Source organism: Podarcis liolepis (assembly GCF_965112155.1).
Source record: "Podarcis liolepis genome assembly, chromosome: 7".
In the NCBI taxonomy this organism is placed as follows: Eukaryota; Metazoa; Chordata; class Lepidosauria; order Squamata; family Lacertidae; genus Podarcis; species Podarcis liolepis.
Window position 1 is genome coordinate 91,596,840 of NC_139561.1, and position 24,530 is coordinate 91,621,369.

Sequence of the window (24,530 nt, forward strand, 5' to 3'; positions counted from 1 at the left end):
ATACAATATATTTATTTTTTATATCCCACCCATCTTGCTGGGTTTCCCCAGCCACTCTGGGCAGCTTACAACATACAGTGGTACCTCTGGCTACGAATGGGATCTGTTCTGGAGCCCCATTCGCATTCTGAAGCAAATGCAACCCGCATCTGTGGGTCGCGATTCACCGCTTCTGTGCATGATGTCATTTTGAGCTTCTGCGCGAGCAGCAAAACCCGGAAGTAATGCATTCTGTTACTTCTGGGTCGCCACAGAGCACAACCCGGAAACGCTCAACCTGAAGCAACTTCAACCCAAGGTATTGCTATATAAAAACACAACAAACATCAAACATTTAAAGAACAATACGAGCAACAAACCAACCAACAAATCAATAAAAACCAATAGCAATATTAACAATAATAAACAGTTTACAGCTGTACCCAAATTAAAATTACCGCCAACGCCAACTCAACATTTAACCAACACCAACCTGACGAAAGCAAAACAGAGGAACTAAAATTAGAACCATTTAAAACATTTTAGAAAGTAAGGTGGGGGATTTCTGGATCTGAATAACGAATGACCTGACTTCTAGCTTTGTTGATGTTGCGTCCTGATGGCACGGGCTTTGGCGATCCTCTGATACAACAACGCTTGCCTCTCGCACCAGGTCCCGGGCACAACTCAGGATCAAGTCTAGGGTCGCCTCTTGCCCTCTCGTTGGTTCCAGCACCAACTGTTCTAGTGCACAGTCATTTTAGGGTGTCTAGAAATTGCACCACTTTGGTATGACTGGGACACAGATGTAGCCAGTGGAAGTCATCTGTTAATGCAATGTTTCTCCTTTTAGATGCTCCCTTGAGTTCATTCCTCGTCTCGAGGTCTCCTTGAGGATCTTGATCGGGGGAAGATGGCATGACCCCAGTACAGTGGAGAGAAAAGCAATGACAAACCTAGACAGCATCTTAAAAAGCAGAGACATCACCTTGCCATCAAAGGCCCGTATAGTTCAAGCTATGGTTTTCCCAGTAGTGATGTATGGAAGTGAGAGCTGGACCATGAAGAAGGCTGATTGCCGAAGAATGGATGCTTTTGAATTCTGGTGCTGGAGGAGACTCATGAGAGTCCCATGGACTGCAAGAAGATCAAACCTCTCCATTCTGAAGGAAATCAGCCCTGAGTGCTCACTGGAAGGACAGATCCTGAAGCTGAGGCTCCAAGACTTTGGCCACCTCCTGAGAAGAGAAGACTCCCTGGAAAAGACCCTGATGTTGAGAAAGATGGAGGGCACAAGGAGAAGGGGACGACAGAGGATGAGATGGTGGGACAGTGTTCTCGAAGCTACCAGCATGAGTTTGACCAAACTGCAGGAGGCAGTGGAAGACAGGAGGGCCTGGCGTGCTCTGGTCCAGGGGGTCACGAAGAGGAGGACACGACTAAACCACAACAACAACAGTACAGTGGACACTAGGGTTGCAAACGTGATCCGTGCAGGAAGCATGTCCGCAACCCGCAGTGTTCACAACCTGCAGCACCGTGTCTGCACATGCATGGGTCACAATTTGGCACTACTGTGCATGTGCAAAGCTCAGTTTAGCACTTCTGCACATGTGCAAGCGCCAAAACCTAGAAGTAACCCATTCCGGTACTTCTAGGTTTGGCGCAGTGCGCAACCTGAAATCGCGCAACCCGAAGTGTCTGTAACCAGAGGTATGACTGTACTAAGCTGCTCTTGGGCCCTCGAATCGCCCCCCGCAATGATTCTGCGGAGACCAGGGCCGGATTGAAGTTTGATGAGGCCCTCAGCTCCTGAAGGTCATGGGGCCCTTTCTATGTCCAGCTGTCCTTTGTCAACAACAAATTGTCGCTGTTTTTTGTGCTGAATATACGGTATGCTATATGGTAATTTATGGACCTAATGGGTATCTAAAGCCATTTGCACATCACAAAAGACGTATTTTATCAAAGTAATTGTTGACCTGAAATATAATTAAGAAGAAGCATATCAATAGTGAAATACAATTAAGAAGAAGTATATTAATAGTGAAATAATTATTAAGCTCTAATTTAAAATGATTTTTTATTCATAACAAAGTTAATAATGCAAACACATTGGCATTTGGCAATACAAAAGTTCCCTTAGAAACACAGTTCATAATCTAGTCTCTAGAAACTTGCTATAACATGAAATAATAATAATAGGTGTAAATATTTGATGCAAACTACTAATAATGATAAATAGTTTTATTAATACGAAAGTATTATAACCTGTACAATGCAATTGTAGTTAATACAATGCATTTTTTAGTGTAATATCAGTATCACCATAGTAGTCCACACTGTTCATTGGAACAGCAGACCTTTGTGCCCTGTACTAAGTGTGAGTGGAAAGGTAAAGGGACCCCTGACCGTTAAGTCCAGTCGTGGATGACTCTGGGGTTGCGGTGCTCATCTTGCTTTACTGGCCGAGGGAGCCGGCCTACAGCTTCCGGGTCATGTGGCCGCTTCTGGCGAACCAGAGCAGCGCACGGAAACGCCGTTTACCTTCCCGGCGGAGCAGTACCTATTTATCTACTTGCACTTTGACGTGCTTTTGAACTGCTAGGTTGGCAGGAGCAGGGACTGAGCAACGGGAGCTCACCCTGTTGCGGGGATTCGAACCGCCGACCTTCTGATCAGCAAGTCCTAGGCTCTGTGGTTTAACCCACAGCACCATCCGCGTCCCTTTAAGTGTGAGTGTAAAAGACGGTATTTCTTTCTTTCAGTATAAATTGGGGAGGGGGAGAGAGTGGGGCCCTAAGCTATAGCTTTTTTAGCTTATATGTAAATCCAGCACTGGCAGAGACATGTGCCCCTTTGCGGAGCTCTTGCTTGCCGGACTGAGCCCTGCCTTTGACATACATGATGATAAATCTCTGCTGGCTCACTGCCGAGCTCTGCAAGACAAGACTGTCGTTCTAAAGCAATGCAAGGTGGGGTTTGCTCGCTGCGGGAGACTTGACAGTCTAAGCTCTCCCATTGATCAGGGAAGGTAAACACTGCTCTGGGTGCGCCCCTAGACAGATGCACCTGTATGGATCCACTTCCTTTTGCGCTGGGTGGGATGAGCTAACGGCTTGCTGAACCTGTTTCGTAGGCAGGTCTCCTTCACGCAGCTTTACCCTGGAATGCAAAAGACAACAGCGGTGGCATGGAGGGTGCAGAGAGATCTTGCAAGTGGTTCTTGTTACAGACCAACCATCTGGGACATCTAGGCTTTCAGAGTGGGGGGATTTTGGCAGGTGCAAGTTCTATCAAGTCTGCTTCACACAGAGTCATTGGACGGCTGGTCCACCTAGTTCAGTGTTGCGTACAGTGGTACCTCGGGTTAAGTACTTAATTCGTTCTGGAGGTCCATTCTTAACCTGAAATTGTTCGTAACCTGAAGCACCACTTTAGCTAATGGGGCCTCCCACTGCTGCTGCACCGCTGGAGCACGATTTCTGTTCTCATCCTGAAGCAAAGTTCTTAACCCAAGGTACTATTTCTGGTTTAGTGGAGTCTGTAACCTGAAGCGTCTGTAACCCAAGGTACGACTGTACACTGGTTTGCAAACTAATGCCAGTGTACTGGAAGAAGCAAAGATCACCGGTATTGAAGCAATGTTTCTTCAACATCAACTTCGTTGGACTGGTCATGTTATGTGGATGCCTGATGATCGTCTTCCAAAGCAACAACTCTACTCTGAACTTAAAAATGGAAAGTGTAATGCTGCTGGTCAACAAAAGAAATTTAAAGACTCTCTCAAGGCAAATTTTAAAAAATGTAGTATAAATACTGACAACTGGGAAACACTGGCCTGCGAGCGCTCCAGTTGGAGAACAGTCTTTAGAATCATAGAATCATAGAATCCTAGAGTTGGAAGAGACCACAAGGGCCATCGAGTCCAACCCCCTGCCAAGCAGGAAACACCATGAGAGCACTCCTGACATATGGTTGTCAAGCCTCTGCTTAAAGACCTCCAAAGTAGGAGACTCCACCACACTCCTTGGCAGCAAATTCCACTGTCGAACAGCTCTTACTGTCAGGAAGTTCTTCCTAATGTTTGGTGGAATCTTCTTTCTTGTAGTTTGGATCCATTGCTCCGTGTCCGCTTCTCTGGAGCAGCAGAAAACAACCTTTCTCCCTCCTCTATGTGACATCCTTTTATATATTTGAACATGGCTATCATATCACCCCTTAACCTCCTCTTCTCCAGGCTAAACATGCCCAGCTCCCTTAGCCGTTCCTCATAAGGCATCGTTTCCAGGCCTTTGACCATTTTGGTTGCCCTCCTCTGGACACGTTCCAGTTTGTCAGTGTCCTTCTTAAATTGTGGTGCCCAGAACTGGACACAGTACTCCAGGTGAGGTCTGACCAGAGCAGAATACAGTGGCACTATTACTTTCCTTGATCTAGATGCTATACTCCTATTGATGCAGCCCAGAATTGCATTGGCTTTTTTAGCTGCCGCGTCACACTGTTGGCTCATGTCAAGTTTGTGGTCAACCAAGACTCCTAGATCCTTTTCACATGTACTGCTCTCAAGCCAGGTGTCACCCATCTTGTATTTGTGCCTCTCATTTTTTTTGCCCAAGTGCAATACTTTACATTTCTCCCTGTTAAAATTCATCTTGTTTGTTTTGGCCCAGTTCTCTAATCTGTCAAGGTCGTTTTGAAGTGTGATCCTGTCCTCTGGGGTGTTAGCCACCCCTCCCAGTTTGGTGTCATCTGCAAATTTGATCAGGATGCCCTTGAGTCCATCATCCAAGTCGTTGATAAAGATGTTGAATAAGACCGGGCCCAAGACAGAACCCTGTGGTACCCCACTAGTCACTCTTCTCCAGGATGAAGAGGAACCATTGATGAGCACCCTTTGGGTTCGGTCAGTCAGCCAGTTACAAATCCACTGAGTGGTAGCATAGTCAAGACCGCATTTTACCAGCTTCTTTACAAGAATATCATGGGGCACCTTGTCAAATGCCTTGCTGAAATCAAGGTAGGCTACATCCACTGCATTCCCTTCATCTACCAGGCTTGTAATTCTGTCAAAAAACGAGATTTACCAAAGGTGTCCTGGGCTTTGAAGACACTCGAACTCAGGAGGCAAGGGAGAAACGTGCCAAGAGGAAGGCACGCTTGGCAAATCCACACTGTGATCAACTCCCGCCCGGAAACCAATGTCCCCACTGTGGAAGGACGTGTGGGTCCAGAATTGGCCTCCACAGTCACTTACAGACTCACTGTTAAGGCAGTGTTTATGGAAGACAATCTTACTCGGCTACGAGGGATCGCCAAAAAAGACGACAACACTGGTTTGCAGCAATGGGTACTTTAAGTCAGTGGTTCTCAAAGGAGAGAATGGCAACTGTAGCAAGAAGATTCAAGGACAAAGAAACACTTCAATGTAGTATAACATCAAAATAATTCATACACACACACAAACAAACAAACAAACAAACACACACACACAAACAGAAGCAGTATCCACGCCTCTCCTCAAGAACATTGACTATTTCCCTCCTAAGTCTCAGTTTTCCCTCTCTATAAAATGGGAAGGGGAAACCCACCTTCTGGGTTTGTTGGGACGATGAAATCCAGGGACGACGGGAAGACGCTGCCAATTTTCTTTGTCTTTTTCTAAACCCCAAACCATCTTGTGCCACAGTTGGAGTCGCCTGCTGTGCATGTGCAGAGTGCTTTTACCTCCCTGCAAGTTTAGTCAGCCCTTCGTCTCCAGGGCATGCCGTGTGCATCTAGAGTTGGGGAGGAGGGCGCCCCAATATTTGATTTTGGAATGAGAGAGCCACTGTGGTGCGGTGCTTAGTGTGTCGGAGCTGGACCTGAGTTCAAATCCCACCCCCACTGGTCCATAATAAAGATCGCTGACTCTAGCCTTGGGGACTACTAGTCACCGCCTCTCAGCCTGACCTCCCTCACAGGGGAAGGAGACCCGTCATGCGCGCCACCTTGCGCTCCTTGGAGACAAAAGTCAAATATATAACAAACAGGATAGAAATAGACGGGTGGAGGTGAGGCAGGTTGCTGGGCGGGTCTCCTCGGCTGCAGAAGGCCGTTTTGCATCGCTTTCCGCCTTCCCTCCGGGAGTTTCTGTGGCCGCCGGCCCGCCTCTCCCCTCCCTCCAGCTTCCAAGGTAGGACAGCCTTGCGCAAGCCGCCCGCCGGCACTTTGCAAAACTTCCCCTCCGACGGCGCCCGCTTGGCTTTTGCCCTTCAGCTCCTGCCGTTGTCCCGATGGCTTCGGAGGAGCAGCAGCTACAGAGGAAGCGAGCCCCGAAGCAGCCGCCTCCGGGGGTCTCCGTCGCCCCCGACCCCGCGCCGAAGCCCTTCGAGAGGAACCTGCTGCGGAACCCCAACCCCGAAGGTACCACGCGGCTCCCCCTGGCGCCCGCTTCTCCTTCAGCCCCTGCGAAGGGACCTGGGGGGGGGGTCGATGGGGGAGAGGGGTGCCTGCTTTGCAAAAGAGGGGGGTTGACCACCTCCACCCCCAACGGCCTTTCTAAGGGTCAGCATTGCAAGAAGTGGTCCCCCAGCCCCGCAGCAAAGCGTTTTTGGCAAGACCCCTTTGGCACTTCTTAGCGGCGATTGCTGCCTCGAACGGGGTTGGGCTGGATGACCTTTGGGTGTCCCGTACAACTCTATAAGTCTGTGGTTCTAGGAATCAATGAAATATCAAGGATATTTCTATCTCCCAAGCCTCTACATCAGGGGTCCCCAAACTAAGGCCCGGGGGCAGGATAAGGCCCGAGGGACTCGTTTATACAGCCCGTGGCGCCACTGCTGCCGCCGCCCGCTCTTACCGGCACTGCGCTGCACAGCTGCCCACTTAGCTTGTGCGGAAGCAGGACTAAGATGTGGAGATATGAAATATCTTAAAGACTGTTGTAAAATTGATGATGGCTGAGATGTTATGGTTATAAGAAATAGAGAATTGCAGCTGTAAATCTTAATCTTAAAGAATGCATAACGAAAATGAACGAATTAACTGAAGCGAAGGGTTGCTGAGAAAGGGTTAACATAAGGATGCAGAAAAAGGGAGGTATGGGGAAGTCCGGGAAAGAAGGTTTATGAAAATAAGTTTAAGAAATTATACATGTTTATTTGTTTGTATGTTTTGTATGGTTTTGTTTTGTTATTTGTTTTATTATATGTTTGGAAAATTAATAAAAATTATTATAAAAAAAAAAAAAAAATAAGATGTGGAGATATGCTCCAGAGATCCAGACCATGGGGAGCCCCAAGAAATTAATAAATACAATTTGGACTATAATTTGATCTTTTTTATTTTGGTTTTTTAATTGAAGTATTATGATTGGATATTTAACTGGATGTTCTTTATTGGAAAATCAATAAAAATGATATTTTTTAAAAAAGAGAAATAGCTTGTGCGCATGCGCAATAGTTATTTGCACATGCGCAAGCATTATTTGTGGTGCACATCCGGGTCAGAGGAGACCCGTGCACATGCGCACAAGCGATTTCCGGTGCTCCTCCGACTTGGAAGTGCGCCGGAAATAGCGTGTGTGCATGCGCTCCCCCGCCCCCTGGCCCGCCGCATGATCGGCGCTGGAGACACCAGCCCGAGGCGCGATAAGTTTGCTGACCCCTGCTCTACATGTTAAAAAGGTAAAGGGACCCCTGACCATTAGGTCGTGACCGACTCTGGGGTTGCGGTGCTCATCTCGCTTTATTGGCCGAGGGAGCCAGCGTACAGCTTCCGGGTCATGTGGCCAGCATGACTAAGCCGCTTCTGGCGAACCAGAGCAGCGCACGGAAACGGCCTTTACCTTCCCGCCGGAGCAGTTCCTATTTATCTACTTGCACTTTGACGTGCTTTCGAACTGCTAGGTTGGCAGGAGCAGGGACTGAGCAATGGGAGCTCACCCCGTCACGGGGATTCGAACCGCCGACCTTCTGATCGGCAAGCCCTAGGCTCTGTGGTTTAACCCACAGCGCCACCCGCGTCCCCATGCTCTACATGTTACTGAAGCTATATTCCAGCCTTTGTCCACCCAGCGTTCTCCTGATGTTGTCAGCCTCAGGCTGGGGTGCTGATGGGAGTTGTGGTCTGGCAACACCTGGAAGAAGACAGATGGGCGAAGGCGGCTCTGTTCCACTTCTCTTTCCTTTGCAATAGCATCCCTTGCTGTGCCTGAAGAGCCAAGCCAGGGTTGCCTCTTAATCTTAAACTGACAGATTTGGAGAAACTAGCAATCCAAAACAAACAAACACCTTAAGAGCTCTGCAGAGGAGATGGAGCCAGACCGCGCTCTGTGTGGTGTCTTTCTGGCGCGCCTCTGTGTTTACACGGAGTGTGTTCTGGAGCTAAGATGCATCCCTTCGTAGATTTAGCTTCCTGAGACCCCGAGAAGAGAGCTGAACTCTGAAGAATGACAATGCTGGCAAGAAAGGCGCGAGAGGAATTCTAATAAGGCATTCCTCCGCCAGACGGTGCTTTATCAGAGACTAGAAAGCAGGGACACGTTTGCCCATTAAAAGATACCTCTAACTGAAGTGGATTTTCTCCCAGCAGGGATCACTGTTCAATGGCTATTTGCTAGACTTGCCCTTGCAGGAGTCTGAGATAGGAAGACGGCTTGACTTGCCAGCCAGCCAGCCAGCCAGCCAGCTCCTAACTCAGAGCTACAGCATTGAGAAGCTGGCTTATCGGGTGACAGGCATGTACAGTTTTGAATCGATTCAATTTTGCATTTTGCTACTAGGAGTTAGCATCTGAGCTAGCTTGTTTTCCTCCTCCCTCCCCTCCCCCTTTCCTCTTGTGCCATGTCTCTCATTTGTAAGCCTGGAGGCAAACAGGCTCTTCTTACTGATTTTGTAAGTTGCTCTTTGAGCCGTTATAAATATATACCGTATTTTTTGCTCTATAAGACTCACTTTTCCCCTCCTAAAAAGTAAGGGGAGATTTGTGTGCATATTATGGAGCGAATGCAGGCTGCGCAGCTATCCCAGAAGCCAGAACAGCAAGAGGGATTGCTGCTTTCACTGCACAGCAATCCCTCTTGCTGTTATGGCTTCTGGGATTCAGAATATTTTTTTTCTTGTTTTCCTCCTCCAAAAACTAGGTGTGTCTTGTGGTCTGGTGCGTCTTATAGAGCGAAAAATACAGTATATATATTTACAGTGGCACAGGGAGAAAATCTTTAGACGATTCAAAACGTATCTGGATGTGGAGGCCGAGGGAAAAATAACGGGGATATGGAATGCAGGATTTAGGAGGGATGTTTGCAGGAATTAGCTGTGCTTGTCGCACCGAAGGTTGGGTAGAAATTGCAAGAGCTGAGTGATGAGCAACTGAGAGGACTTCGCATTCTGCTGGGGTTGCGAGTCTACGATAACTTCCATATTTGAGTTAGAGCATCTGCTGGAACATAGAAGAGGCTCATATCTTGCAGGCAGAGAAGTCTCCACCTTCAGCCACCTTAAAGGTAAAGGGACCCCTGATCGTTAGGTCCAGTCGTGACCGACTCTGGGGTGGCGGCGCTCATCTCGCTTTATTGTCCGAGGGAGCCGGCGTACAGCTTCCGGGTCATGTGACCAGCAGGACTAAGCCGCTTCTGGCGAACCAGAGCAGCGCACAGAAACGCTGTTTACCTTCCCACTGGAGCGGTACCTATTTATCTACTTGCACTTTGACGTGCTTTCGAACTGCTAGGTTACATTACCAACTGCTAGCCACATTACCAAGGCCACAAATACTTGAGCTTGTCTTAGCTGAGTTTAGGAATCAGCTGCCTGTCCCTTACAGGCTTACCTGCAAGTAGCTCAGCCGATACCATTGGCAGCAACTGCTGCGATGTCACAGAACACTCTGGAATATTCTCTTCCTTCTACTCTCTTCTTTTCATCCTTCTCCGGATCAGCACACCCAGCGCGCCCCAATGCACACATATGAAGGAAAGGTACACACCCACCCCAGTTTACATTTCCAAGGGCTCAGGGCAAAAGTCGGATCTGGCAGAATCAATCTGAGACTGAAATAATAATAATTTATTATATATACACCCCACCCATCTGGCTGGGTTTCCCCAGCCACTCTGGGTGGTTTCCAGCAAAATATTAAAATGCAATAATTCATCTAATATTAAAAGCTTCCCTAAACAGGGCTGCCTTCAGATGTCTTCTAAAAGTCTGGTAGTTGTTTTTCTCTTTGACATCTGGTGGGAGGGCGTTCCACAGGGCGGGTGGAGAAGGCCCTCTGCCTGGTTCCCTGTAACTTGGCTTCTCACAGGGAGGGAGCTGCCAGAAGGCCCTCGGAGCTGGACCTCAGTGTCCGGGCTGAATGATGGGGGTGAAGACGGTCCTTCAGGTATACAGGACCGAGGCCGTTTAGGGCTTTAAATGTCAGCCCCAACACTTAATTGTGCTCGAAAACATACTGGGAGCCAATGTAGGTCTTTCAGGACTGGTGTTATATGGTCTCGGCGGACACTCCCAGTCCCCAGTCTAGCTGCCGCATTCTGGATTAGTTGTAGTTTCCAGGTCACCTTCAAAGGTAGCCCCATGTAGAGTGCATTGCAGTAGTCCAAGCGGGAGATAACTAGGGCATGCACCACTCTGGTGAGACAGTCCGCGGGCAGGGAGGGTCTCATCCTGCGTACCAGATGGAGCTGATAAACAGCTGCCCTGGACACAGAACTGACCTGTGCCTCCATGGACAGCCGTGAGTCCAAAATGACTCCCAGGCTGCACACCTGGTCCTTCAGCGACACAGTTGCCCCATTCAGGACCAGGGAGCACATAGATCTGAAAGAGGAGGGAAATACTTTCACTCTTCCAACGTTCTCCTTTAGCCAAAGGCCCTTTTCAAGAGAGGAGCAGGGGACTGCCCTCACCACCTGCTGGCCCAAGGGGCTGTGGGGCAGGTGGGTGAGCTCAGAGGCTTGTTATCGCCACATTGGCAACCTCTGTCCCAGCTGCTTAAATGCCTCTTCTTGACCGTTTGCCTCTGAGAAGTTGGAATGTGCGTAGTCATTCTGTTACATCCCAGCCAGGAAGGTTGGTGATCAAGGTTGGCAGATTTGCACAGTATTTATGAATGGGTTGATATTCTCTCTGGGGCCGCCTCTAGAATCCTTCCAGCCAACGGACCGCAAGCATGCAAATGAACGTGGTGGGGAAGATCAAGGAGGTCGCTTGCGAGATCTGACAGTGTCAGCCTTTAATGAAAGGTCCTTTGCCTGTTTCCCTTCCAGAAAATAGCAAACGGCTTTTTCTGATGTTGAGCCAAGAAGAGTTTTTACTGTTCCGGCTACTCAGCGTTCCAGGCCGCTGCAAGGCAGGGCGGATGCCTAAACATGTTAAAACATGCGGGTGCAGGAGATTAACTCCCAGAGCTCTGAAACAGCTTGTCTTTGGCCTTCCTGGTGCTGCCTGCCTGGGGGTGCGGGAAGATCTCCGCAATTACCGTAATTAATTGGCAGTCATAATCCTTGCGCGCTTGCAAGGAGGCCTTGTAGCTTCCAGGCCTCCTCTCGTCACTCCCAATTAACACAGCCCTTTCTTAAGAAGGCAGTAAGTGTCTGCTGGATAAAGCCCAAAGGGGCCCATGTAGTCCAGCATCCTGATTTTACGGGGCAAACGAGGTACCTATAAAGAACTGTTTAGTTAGAATCATGGAATCCTAGAGTTGGAAGAGACCACAAGGGCCATCGAGTCCAACCCCCTGCCAAGCAAGAAACACCATCAGAGCACTCCTGACATATGGTTGTCAAGCCTCTGCTTAAAGACCTCCAAAATAGGAGACTCCACCACACTCCTTGGCAGCAAATTCCACTGTCGAACAGCTCTTACTGTCAGGAAGTTCTTCCTAATGTTTAGGTGGAATCTTCTTTCTTGTAGTTTGGATCCATTGCTCCGTGTCCGCTTCTCTGGAGCAGCAGAAAACAACCTTTCTCCCTCCTCTAGGTGACATCCTTTTATATATTTGAACATGGCTATCATATCACCCCTTAACCTCCTCTTCTCCAGGCTAAACATGCCCAGCTCCCTTAGCCGTTCCTCATAAGGCATCGTTTCCAGGCCTTTGACCATTTTGGTTGCCCTCGTCTGGACACATTCCAGTTTGTCAGTGTCCTTCTGGAATTGTGGTGCCCAGAACTGGACACAGTACTCCAGGTGAGGTCTGACCAGAGCAGAATACAGTGGCACTATTACTTCCCTTGATCTAGATGCTATACTCCTATTGATGCAGCCCAGAATTGCATTGGCTTTTTTAGCTGCCGCGTCACACTGTTGGCTCATGTCAAGTTTGTGGTCAACCAAGACTCCTAGATCCTTTTCACATGTACTGCTCTCAAGCCAGGTGTCACCCATCTTGTCACCCTTAGAAGGGAACCGCTCATCCACTTGCAATGCAGGAATCGCCTATGTATGTGAGAGAGGTTCAGGGCAGGGCAGTGGCGTAGCGAGGATTGCTGGCTCCCAGGGCAAGGAAAGTATTCTGCCCTGTAACCGGCACCTCCATGCGGCGCTGCAGCTGCTGCCAGACAGATCCGCAGAGCAGCCGCAAGACATGGGTGCAGATCTCCTGTTAAGGTGGCAGCTGCAGAGGTGCACCTGTAATATTTATTTTTTTTTGCAGTTGCCCTGGGGTCCCCACCCCCATGCTATGCCACTGGCTGGGCTTGGTGCTAAAAGCAATCCTTATGGGGTCCTCGCTGCGGGATCACATTCACCCAGTGCAATACCATCTGCACTGGCTCCCGGTGGAGTACAGGATCAGGTTTAACGTGCTGGTTTTATAGCCCTATACGGCCTAGGACCCTCATGCCTATGGGACCGCCTCTCCTGGTATGTCCCACGGAGGACCTTACGGCCTTCAAACAAAAACATCTTGGAGGTCCCGGGCCACAGGGAGGTTAGGCTGGCCTCGACCAGAGCCAGGGCCTTTTCAGTACTGGCCCCGATCTGGTGGAACACTCTGTCACAAGAGACTAGGACCCTGCGGGACTTGACATCTTTCCGCAGGGCCTGCAAGACGGAGCTGCTCCACCAGGCCTTTGGCCAGGGCACAACCTGACCCCCTCCTTTGATAATCCTCACAGAACTCTAGCCCAATGGTTGCCATTAATTTGATTTGAACTGATTTTATAATGAATTGATTTTAGAATGCTGTATTATTTTACTGTTGTTAGCCACCCTGAGCCCGGCTTCGGCTGGGGAGGGCGGGATAAAAATAAAATTTTATCATTATTATTATTTATTATCAAGGTTCAATGCATTTTCCTCTTCCCCCATTTATTTTACAGGTGTGAATATTTCGGAGCCAGCGCCCCCCCTGACGCTTCCCAGGGCAGCTTGGAATCCCATGGACCCCAAAGGTAACGTAATGCGTGACAGCGGGCGGTGATTGGGGCTGTGGCAACTGGCTGTGGGCCTCTCCTTGCAAGCCCAGATCTGGCTGGCATGTGCAACTTGTTAATTTCCTCCTGAGTGGAAGTTATCGATAGAAGCCGAAAACTCACTCCTTAGGAATAAAAACACACAGCGAGCGTAAAAATCAGTTTATTGATAATAAAACTCAAACCAGAAACCACAAAATCATATTCTGGGAAGCTTTGGAACAGCAGTACGCTGACCCAGGTCACTGATGGTCATAATCCTTTAAGCGTGACGACAACTTAGCAGGACCTGTCAGGGATCCGTCAAAGGGGACGGATTATAGTTTCACAATGGGAGGAAGAGCATAAATCGAGCCATCCATAGAGAAATGTTTGAACAAGCGATCAGATGACTCAAGCCAGACTAAACGGATCAGAATGTCAAAAGGAAATGGAAATGAGTTGCCCAAGGTGGGAGACAAAGACTTACAGAATGACTTGAGGGACAGGTGTCAAGTCACAGGTTCAGATTTCTGACTGATATCTGTGATGTTTCTGTGTTGCACATAAATGTTGCGTTTCCAAGGAGGTGTTTCTGCGATGGGGGAAATGGAACTTTTAAAATATGCTGTAAACCAGGGGTCAGCAAACATTTTCATCAGGGGGCCGGTCCACTGTCCCTCAGGCCTTGTGGGGGTCCAGACTATATTTTTTTTTGGGGGGGGGGGATATGAACAAATTCCTATGCCCCACAAATAACCCAGAGATACATTTTAAATAAAAGCACACATTCTACTCATGTAAAAACACGCTGATTCCCGGACCGTCCGTGGGCCAGAAGGCGATTGGGCTGGATCCGGCCCCCGGGCCTTAGTTTGCCTACTCATGCCGTAAACCCAGATCAAGGCTGCTTCTTCCTCTTGCTGTCTTGAGGGGAGAAACTTTGCTTCCCAACTTTGCTTTTCCTTACGCCTGGTTACAGTCTGCAGTTCTTTCCTCTGACCGACAAGCAGACCTGCACGGAATTGCGAGTCCTTTGAGCAAGGGATTGGTGCAAAAGTGACCCCGATTTTTACACCAGGCCTTTTGAGAAACCTAGCCCCAGAAGCGTGCGTAAAAAGCAGTTTCCTTGATAGGAAGTGGGTTGGGCTTGTTTTTTTAAGAACCTAAGGTGTAGCTTGTTAGTTGTGGGTGAACATCTCAGACGACACAGCGATTCTTCAGACAGCTCTTGTTTATTCACAGGCCAGAACAGAACTGAACTGAAGGGTTCAGCCAGCCTGCTTATATAGAGCTCCACTACAACGCAACTGTAACACTTTCTGTAACTATCCAATCACTGAACGTCACTTTCAATCCCTTATTTGCATATGTGGACCTGAGTGAAAACTATCTACAGTATCCCCCTGCTGGTCCAGGGTGAGAACTTCAGTACATAACATAGCTTGTGTTTGCACTGATGCAAAATAGTTGAGACAGTGGACCAGGTTGTGAATTCTGTATCATTCCCTCAGTGGGGCTTCCCTTGCGCTTGGCCCAGAAGATGCAGTCGGCGCAGAATGCTGCAGCACGATTGCTGACAGCAGAGAGACCTTGTCAGCATATAGCCCCTGTGCTCAGAGATCTTCCCTGGTTGCCAATTTGCTACCAGGCCAAGTTCAAGGTGTTGCTGTTAGTACAGGGGTAGGCAACCTAAGGCCCATGGGCCGGATCCGGCCCAACCGCCTTCTCAATCCGGCCCACGGACGGTCCGGGAATCAGCGTGTTTTTACATGAGTAGAATGTGTCCTTTTATTTAAAATGCATCTCTGGGTTATTTGTGGGGCATAGGAATTCGTTCCTTTTTCCCCCTGTTGCAGGTGCCTCAAAATCACAATTCCGCATTTGTAATAACTTGATCTTTGGAACTCCCTGCCACTTGACTGTACTTTTGCCTTCACTGTACTTTTTTCTGTACATGTTAAAAGCATTCTTGTTCAGACAAGGCTTCCAATATATTTAGAACGCTGATGTGAGTTATGTTTTTATTGCTGTTTTACCTTTTGAATGTTTTAAATAGATCTTTTTATTGTTTTGTAAGCCACTTTGAGGCTTTCTTTTCTTTTGCAACCAAGCAGTGTATAAATTTTGTGAAATAAATACATATATTTTTATTCGGAAGCTGCACAAGCTCAGGGACACCATGCTGTTGTGTTTATTTTTTGGGGGGAGACCCACATGTTCCATCTAGAGGGGGGAAAGCGTTCTGTGTAGGCTCAGGAGCACCTGAGATTCCAGAATACAGGGGCACAGGAAAATGGCAATCTACTAAAACCATTTCCCTTTCCTCTTGGGGGTCCCCTTTCCGTCTCTCCCCACAGGTATTTTCAAAGGCTGGCAAGTCAGCATCGAGCCCTTGGAGGCAGACAAGGCAGAGGTCGCCCCAAAGTCCATCTTGCCACGCTATAGGTGAGTGAGGGACTCACTGGCAGGGCCCTAAACTATTGAAGGTAATGGGGCCCTTTCTATGTCCAGCTGTCCTTTGTCAACAACAAATGGCCTCTGTTTTTTGTGATGAATATATGCTATATGGTAATTTATGGACCTAATGGGTATCTCAAGCCATTTGCACATGTTGCCGTGCAACCAGTCCATGCAGAATGTAGGCACCCTATATATAAAAGGTAAAGTCCAGTCATGGCCGACTCTGGGGTTGCGGCGCTCATCTCGCTTTATTGGCCATGGGAGCCGGCGTACAGCTTCCGGGTCATGTGGCCAGCAGGACTAAGCCGCTTCTGGCGAACCAGAGCAGTGCATGGAAACGCCGTTTACCTTCCCGCCGGAGCGGTACCTATTTATCTACTTGCACTTGACGTGCTTTTGAACTGCTAGGTTGGCAGGAGCAGGGACCGAGCAACGGGAGCTCACCCCATCGCAGGGATTCGAACCACCGACCTTCTGTTTAGCAAGCCCTAGGCTCTGTGGTTTAACCCACAGCGCCACCCATGTCCCTACCCGATATATAGAAAGGAGCAAACCAGTGATATTTTAGGGAGCAGGCTAGCAGGTGGGGCCCATGACTTACATCACAGGAGCCTACACAACGCAAAACACTGTTGCTGTATATAAGCTTTATTTTATTTGTTGTTTATCTTATATTTTGGAAATGTGCATCCAGGTTTTTTTGCTTTAAATTTTTTTGCCCCCCCCCCCCAAGAGAGCGGGGCCCTAAGCTATATCTTGTTTAGCTTATACGTAAATCCGGCACTGGAGTCCCTGTGATCTGGTCTTGTCTCTTTGAGTCTCATTGGAACAGCTGACCTGCTTCCTTCTCTCCCTTTCGCCCTTTCTAGCTGGTGTGTTAAGCAGCAACACATAGACTTGGTGGCTGAAGGATTTTGGGAGGAGCTGCTGGATTCATACCAGCCAAACATCACCGTCATGGACTGGTAAGCGTGTGTGGCCCGGCGGTGGTTAGTTGCCCCTGCATTGCAGGGGGTTGGACTGGATGACCCTGGATGTCAGGAGCCCGCCCTACACTCGAGTAGGACCTGGCAGAGACACATGTCCGACTGGCATGTTCTCTCCCTCCTGGTCGATCGTTCGGGAGCTTCAAAAGCTTCCTTCTGCCCGAACATCACAGCGACCGATGCCAACAGACACCAGCACACATAGGGATCCGCAGAGTTTGCGCAGCTTGCGCAACAGACCTCAGCAACTCAGCATTTTGGCTAATCTACTTCATTTACATATAAACACACACGGAGCCCTGCAACACGGCTCCCTCTCTCTCTCTCTAGCATCAGACAACATCAAAGAGGAAAAGGACAAAGGACAATAGTCCCACTTCACGGAACACAGGAACACAAACATCCTGTCTCCGTCACTTCCCACTCCGTGGAGTCAAAACCTACACCGTCATGTGATAGACAGCAATCCCATGACTGCAATCACGGAGCAGGAATTCTAACACCTTGAAGGGTCCCTTGCAAGTCTACAGTTTTATGATTCTACGACCCTGGTTCTTTCCTGGCCTTGTTTGGCACAATGGGCAAGAAGCACACTGAGAGCGTCACTGGGTCTCTAAAAATAAGTGCTGGGGCTTGATGCTACCTAGAAAGTTATGCTGTTTGAACTGGAAGCCTGTCCTTCAACTCCAAAACAACTTGGGCTCTGCTTCGTGAAATAAGTGATTTGCGCAAGGGCCGTGCAGACGGTCTGTGGCAGAACCCTTCCCATAAGTCCCATAGTTTAGGGAATTTTTAATGTCTGATGTTTTATTGTATTTTTAATATTTTGATGATGATGATGGTGATCTTTTACCTTCCCTGTCCTGGTCTCTAACCTGATCCCTTACCCCTGGCTCTCTGTCAAAGATTCTCCCTGACTGATGAGTAGCCTATTTTTAGGGGCAAGATCCCCAAGGCTGGCAGTTCCACAGGAGTGAGGGAAATAAACTTTGTACATGCTCAGATGCATTCATCCCTTGCTTATAATATATTCCAGGCATGTCCAACTGGTAGATGGCGATCTACTGGTAGATTGCGGGGTGTTCCTAGTAGATCCTGGTTGATCTACCCGGCCCCTCAGCAAATTCCTTACAGAAAAGCAGAAAAGGAAAAAAAAACCCCAAATCTCCACAACTTTGGCTTCCTAAAATCACTGCCAGTTTTTTTACATTGTGAGTAGATGGCAGTCTATTGAGAGTTGGACATCTCTGATATATTCTGATAGCAAAATTCCAGGCTAAGCCTTGGAGAGCCCTGGTTCAAATTGTTGTTGTTGTTTAGTTGTTTAGTCGTGTCCGCCTCTTCGTGACCCAATGGACCAGAGCACGCCAGGCACTCCTGTCTTCCACTGCCTCCCGCAGTTTGGTCAGACTCATGCTGGTCGCTTCGAGAACACTGTCCCACCATCTGGTCCTCTGTCGTCCCCTGCTCCTTGTGCCCTCCATCTTTCCCAACATCAGGGTCTTTTCCAGGGAGTCTTCTTTTCTCAGGAGGTGGCCAAAGTCTTGGAGCCTCAGCTTCAGGATCTGTCCTTCCGGTGAGCACTCAGGGCTGGTTTCCTTCAGAATGGAGAGGTTTGATCTTCTTGCAGTCCATGGGACTCTCAAGAGTCTCCTCCAACACCAGAATTCAAAAGCATCCATTCTTCAGCGATCAGCCTTCTTGATGGTCCAGCTCTCACTTCCATACATCACTACAATGTGGTTGTTTTTTTTGGGGGGGGCGTGATGAATGGGAGGGGCACATCTCATACAATTTCATTCAGCTTGCTTTCAGCCACATATGTTTGAAATTGCAGAGGTTAAATGCATGTAAGATGCAATTGCACCGTCACTAAATACCTGTATTTTTCGCTCTATAAGACGCACCAGACCACAAGACGCACCTAGTTTTTGGAGGAGGAGAATAAGGAAAAAAATATTCTGAATCTCAGAAGCAAGAACAGCAAGAGGGATCGCTGTGCAGTGAAAGCAGCGATCCCTCTTGCTGTTCTGGCTTCTGGGATAGCTGCGCAGCCTGCATTCGCTCCATAAGACGCACACACATTTCCCCTTACTTTTTAGGAGGGAAAAAGTGAGCCTTATAGAGCAAAAAAGACGGTATATCTAGTAAATCAGGTGCAAAAGTGTGTTCACACATGCTTTATTTTGTACCACCAGAGGGCAGCCGTTCTGCAGTGATAAAGCCAGTTTTGCGGGGACAAAACCATAAGCTCTAACAGGACTGCTTTCTCCCTACAGGTACGAAAACAGCAAACTGGCTGACTCTGTCTATGAACTCCACGTCCGGCTCCTGGGAGCTGACAGGGCCACGGTGTTGGGTGAATTTCACCACGTGGCGCACGAGGGCGAGCAGGACGGGCAGGAAAACAAGAACTGGCGTCACGTAAGAGCCGGGTTGGGTGGGCAAGCAGAATTCGAACACAAGACACACTCCACTCCCACAGTTTCCAGCAGCTGGTGTTCAGGAGCATTGCTACCTCTGACTGTGGAGGGCAGAGCATAGCCATCGATAACCTGGTCCTGCCCCATGATTTTTTCTAATCCTTCTTTAAAGCCATCCCACTTGGGGGCCATGTGGCAGGGAGTTCCAAAGTTTAACCACACGCTGTTTAAAGAAGGACTTCATTTTCCCTTTCTTGAATCCTCCAGCGTTCAGTTTCTTGGATGCCCATAACTTCTAGTGTTACAAAAGAGGGGAAATCTTTTCTCTATCTGCTTATAATAATCATAATAATTTATTATTTATACCCCACCCATCTGGCTGGGTTTCCCCAGCCACTCTGGGCGGCTTCCAACAGAATATTAAGATATAATAGTCTATTAAACATTAAAAGCTTCCCTAAACAGGGCTGCCTTCAGATGTCTCCTAAAAGCCTGGTAGTTGTTTTTCTCGTTGACATCTGCTGGAGGGCGTTCCACAGGGCGGGTGCCACTACCGAGAAGGCTCTCTGCCTGGTTCCCTGTAACTTGGCTTCTCGCAGTGAGGGAACCACCAGAAGGCCCTCGGAGCTGGACCTCAGTGTCTGGGCAGAATGATGGGGGTGGAGACGCTCCTTCAGGTATACTGGGCCTTTGAGGCCGTTTAGGGCTTTCAAGGTCAGCACCAACACTTTGAATTGTGCTCGGAAACGTCCTAGGAGCCAATGTAGGTCTTTCAAGACCAGTGTTATGTGGTCTTGGCGGCCGCTCCCAGTCACCAGTCTAGCTGCCGCATTATGGATTAGTTGCAGTTTCCGGGTCACCTTCAAAGGTAGCCCCACATAGAGCGCATTGCAGTAGTCCAAGCAGGAGATAACCAGAGCATGCACCACTCTGGCGAGACAGTCTGCAGGCAGGGAGGGTCTCATCCTGCGTACCAGATGGAGCTGATAAACAGCTGCCCCGGACACAGAATGGACCTGTGCCTCCATGGACAGCCTTGAGTCCCAAATGACTCCCAGGCTGCGCACCTGGTCCTTCAGGGGCACAGTTGCCCCATTCAGGACCAGGGAGTCCTGCCTGGCAGGGGGCTGAACTCTTTCATCCAGCATCCTGTTCTCATGGTGGCCAACCAGATGCCTGTGGGAAACTTGCAAGCAGGATTCGAACACAAGACACACTCCACTCCCAGAGTTTCCAGCAGCTGGTGTTCAGGAGCATTGCTGCCTCTGACTGTGGAGGGCAGAGCATAGCCATCGATAACCTTGTCTTCCCCCATGATTTTTTCTAATCCTCCTTTAAAGCCATCCCAGTTGGGGGCCATGTGGCAGGGAGTTCCACAGTTTAACCGTGCGCTGTTTAAAGAAGGGCTTCATTTTACGAGACAGGGGAAATCTTTTCTCTAGCTACTTCCTTTGTGCCCTTCGTAATTTTATAAAGCACCGTGTCTCCTCAGTTGGCTAGAGCGCTGTGCTGATAAGGACAAGGTTGCAGGTTCGATCCCCCCACGGGAAAGCTGCATATTCCTACATTGCAGGGGGTTGGACTGGATGACCTCTGGGTCCTTTCCAGCTCTGTAATTCTATGATTTCAAACTTTAAAATGCCAAACACTGTAACCGTTCTTCATAGGGGAGTTCCTCAATCTTGTTTTGCAAACTCCTGGATGTCCACAAGTTCTCGTGGACATGCACAAGCTTTTTTCTACCCACTTCCCCCACGACACGTGCAATTTTATAAAGTTCCACCATGTCGCCACTTCCTCGCTTTTTCTCTAAACTAAAAAGCCCCAAACGTTGACTGTTCTGGGTCTTACTGGGTTGGCTGAGCCGCACTGCCTGCTGTCATAAAAAAACCCTAAGGACTCAGTTTGCCTGTCCGAGAAATGGGTACATATGTGCGCATTAAGCTGGAGGAGCTGTGGGGTCTCCAGCCCGGCATCCCTGTGGTTGTAGCCTTGTGAACTGAGACCGTTCCCCCCCCCCGATCTCTTTCAAGGTCTCCCACGTATTCCAGCGCTACGGAGCAGGACTGCGCCATGTCCACTTCCTCCACAAGGCCAAAGAGGTCGAGACGCCGGCCGGATTCCTCCGGACGAGAGTGACGGACAGCAGCGTCTCTGCCCAGCTGCGGGACTGATGGCGTTTGGGGGAGCGGTGGGGTGGTCAGGCATTGTGTGGGGCATCAAGGGGGGCGTTCAGGGGGTTCCCTGAGCCGCCCAGATCCTATAGGAAGACCCACCATGAATGACGTTTTCTTGCATCTTGATTAAAAGCAGATGTGAAACTACAAACGGCATCTTTGTCGTATATAGAGGAAGACACTCTGTCCATGTTCAGAGGCACTGTTGTTCTTCCTGACGCCATTTTATTCCAGGTCAGGGATATGGCTTGCTGGGAAAAGGTTTGGGGGCTAATCCCTGGTTCCTCGCTTTCTCGGATCGACCCCTCCCTGTAGACCTGACACCTCCCCAGCTAAACTGGGGGCTTCCTAGCAGGTGAACTTTGCACTCCTCATAACGCAGTCCTTCGCAGGCTTACTCGGAAGCAAGTCAGCGAGGCTTCTTCCCTACTAAATGCAATTTAGCGCTGCAACCTCAATGCCCAGTTTCCCATCTGTGCCATGGCAGTAAATGTAGATTTTCAGTTTTGTTGTTCTGTACGGGACAATGACAATAAAGATTATTGTAACACTGGCATACCTTGCAGGGGTGGTTGTTTGGGGAGAGAAGATGGGGTTCAGTGCTCCATAGCTTAGGTCCCAACTTTGACTGGCAGCATCTTCAGGTAGGGCTGGGAGACACCCTACCTGCAGAGCAGCTGCCAGTCAGTGTCTCCAATACTGATCTAGATGGACCACTGTCCTGATTCAATATAAGGAAATTTTCTATGTTTCCGTCTTCAAGAAGAAGCACAGCGGCACTCCAGACTCCAAATATATTGGAGCTGGCTGGGGATCCGTAGCAGAGAGGGAAGAAGAGAGAGGGCCTGGAAACCGAGAAGAGAATCACAGAATTCTCTTCTCTGGGAGGGGTGGCTAATACCCCAGAGGACAGGATCACACTTCAAAACGACCTTGACAGATTAGAGAACTGGGCAAAAACAAACAAGATGAATTTTAACAGGGAGAAATGTAAAGTATTGCACTTGGGCAAAAAAAAGGAGAGGCACAAATACAAGATGGGTGACACCTGGCTTGAGAGCAGTACATGTGAAAAGGATCTAGGAGTCTTGGTTGACCACAAACTTGACATGAGCCAACAGTGTGACGCGGCAGCTAAAAAAGCCAATGCAATTCTGGGCTGCATCAATAGGAGTGTAGCATCTAGATCAAGGGAAGTAATAGTGCCACTGTATTCTGCTCTGGTCAGACCTCACCTGGAGTACTGTGTCCAGTTCTGGGCACCACAGTTCAAGAAGGACACTGACAAACTGGAACGTGTCCAGAGGAGGGCAACCAAAATGGTCAAAGGCCTGGAAACGATGCCTTATGAGGAACGGCTAAGGGAGCTGGGCATGTTTAGCCTGGAGAAGAGGAGGTTAAGGGGTGATATGATAGCCATGTTCAAATATATAAAAGGATGTCACATAGAGGAGGGAGAAAGGTTGTTTTCTGCTGCTCCAGAGAAGCGGACACGGAGCAATGGATCCAAACTACAGGAAAGAAGATTCCACCTAAACATTAGGAAGAACTTCCTGACAGTAAGAGCTGTTGGACCGTGGAATTTGCTGCCCAGGAGTGTGGTGGCGTCTCCTACTTTGGAGGTCTTTAAGCAGAGGCTTGACAACCATATGTCAGGAGTGCTCTGATGGTGTTTCCTGCTTGGCAGGGGGTTGGACTCGATGTCCCTTGTGGTCTCTTCCAACTCTATGATTCTATGAATTGTAGGAATGGGACACCCGAAGGACATCTAGTCTAACCCGCTGCCATGCAGGAATCTCAGTTGAAGCATCCATGACAGACGGCCACCCAACCTCTGCTTAAATGGCTCCAAGGAAGAAGAGTCCACCACCTCGCGAGGGAGACTGTTCCACTGTCAAGGGAGTTGGGAATATTTAGCCTGGAGAAGATATGACGGAACCACAGCCAGCTCCAATATATTCAGAGTCTGGAGGGCTGCTGTGCATCTCCTTGAAGTCAGAAACATAGAAAATTTCCGTATATTTAATCAGGATAGTGCCATTACACAAAACCAATGAAATACCGTGAAAATCCCTGAAACAAGAGGTATTATCTTATAGAATTAAACTAAATAACAAAAATCAAAAAGTTTAAGGGGGAAAATTAGAAAAACCTAGAATTGAACAAAGCCTTAAAAATTAGAAAAACCTAGAATTGAACAAAGCCTTGGCGCGATGTCGGCTACAAACCTCGTTTCACTGGACTATTCAGTTTCCTCAGAAGGAAACAGAGAAATCATAAACCTTAAATGATTTTAAACAAACTCAAGAACAGGGCTGGAACGCTCCCCTGAGTTTACAAAAAAAGGTTTGAAAACCTCAGTGGCAAGTTTTAGACATAGCCCTATTTAAAGAAAGCCAAGCAGTAGGAATAAGGATTTGAGGACTCGGCTGTGAAAACTCTAGTATTGCCTTTACAAAAAGGTTTTTAAAAACTTACAAGGGAATACGAGATAAGATGTTTTAGATTTTAAACAAACTCAAGAACAGGGCTGAAACGCTCCTTTGGTCTAGATGTAACTGCTGATGTTAAAGAAATTGAAAATCTACATTTACTGCCATGGCACAGATGGGAAACTGGGTGTTAAGGTTGCAGTGCTAAATGCATTTAATAGGGAAGAGGTCATAGAATCATAGAATCCTAGAGTTGGAAGAGACCACAAGGGCCATCGAGTCCAACCCCCTGCCAAGCAGGAAACACCATCAGAGCACTCCTGACATATGGTTGTCAAGCCTCTGCTTAAAGACCTCCAAAGCAGGAGACTCCACCACACTCCTGGGCAGCAAATTCCACTGTCAAACAGCTCTTACTGTCAGGAAGTTCTTCCTAATGTTTAGGTGGAATCTTCTTTCTTGTAGTTTGGATCCATTGCTCCGTGTCCGCTTCTCTGGAGCAGCAGAAAACAACCTTTCTTCCTCCTCTAGGTGACATCCTTTTATATATTTGAACATGGCTATCATATCACCCCTTAACCTCCTCTTCTCCAGGCTAAACATGCCCAGCTCCCTTAACCGTTCCTCATAAGGCATCGTTTCCAGGCCTTTGACCATTTTGGTTGCCCTCCTCTGGACACGTTCCAGTT

At 48.4% G+C, this 24,530-nt stretch overlaps 1 protein-coding gene and 1 long non-coding RNA gene across 2 annotated transcripts in view; both read left to right on the forward strand.

The window, feature by feature from the left end:
- LOC310712949 overlaps window positions 1–24,530 on the forward strand; it is a 2,318,697-nt gene that overhangs the window by 466,490 nt on the left and 1,827,677 nt on the right. The gene's annotated exons all lie outside the window — the stretch shown is intronic.
- Window positions 6,133–21,961, forward strand: NCCRP1 (NCCRP1, F-box associated domain containing). Its single transcript, XM_083516361.1, has 6 exons — window positions 6,133–6,384; window positions 13,289–13,360; window positions 15,721–15,808; window positions 16,693–16,788; window positions 19,089–19,233; window positions 21,266–21,961. The coding sequence occupies exons 1-6, from the start codon at window positions 6,255–6,257 to the stop codon at window positions 21,404–21,406; spliced, it is 672 nt and encodes a 223-aa protein (XP_083372487.1). The 5' UTR covers window positions 6,133–6,254; the 3' UTR covers window positions 21,407–21,961.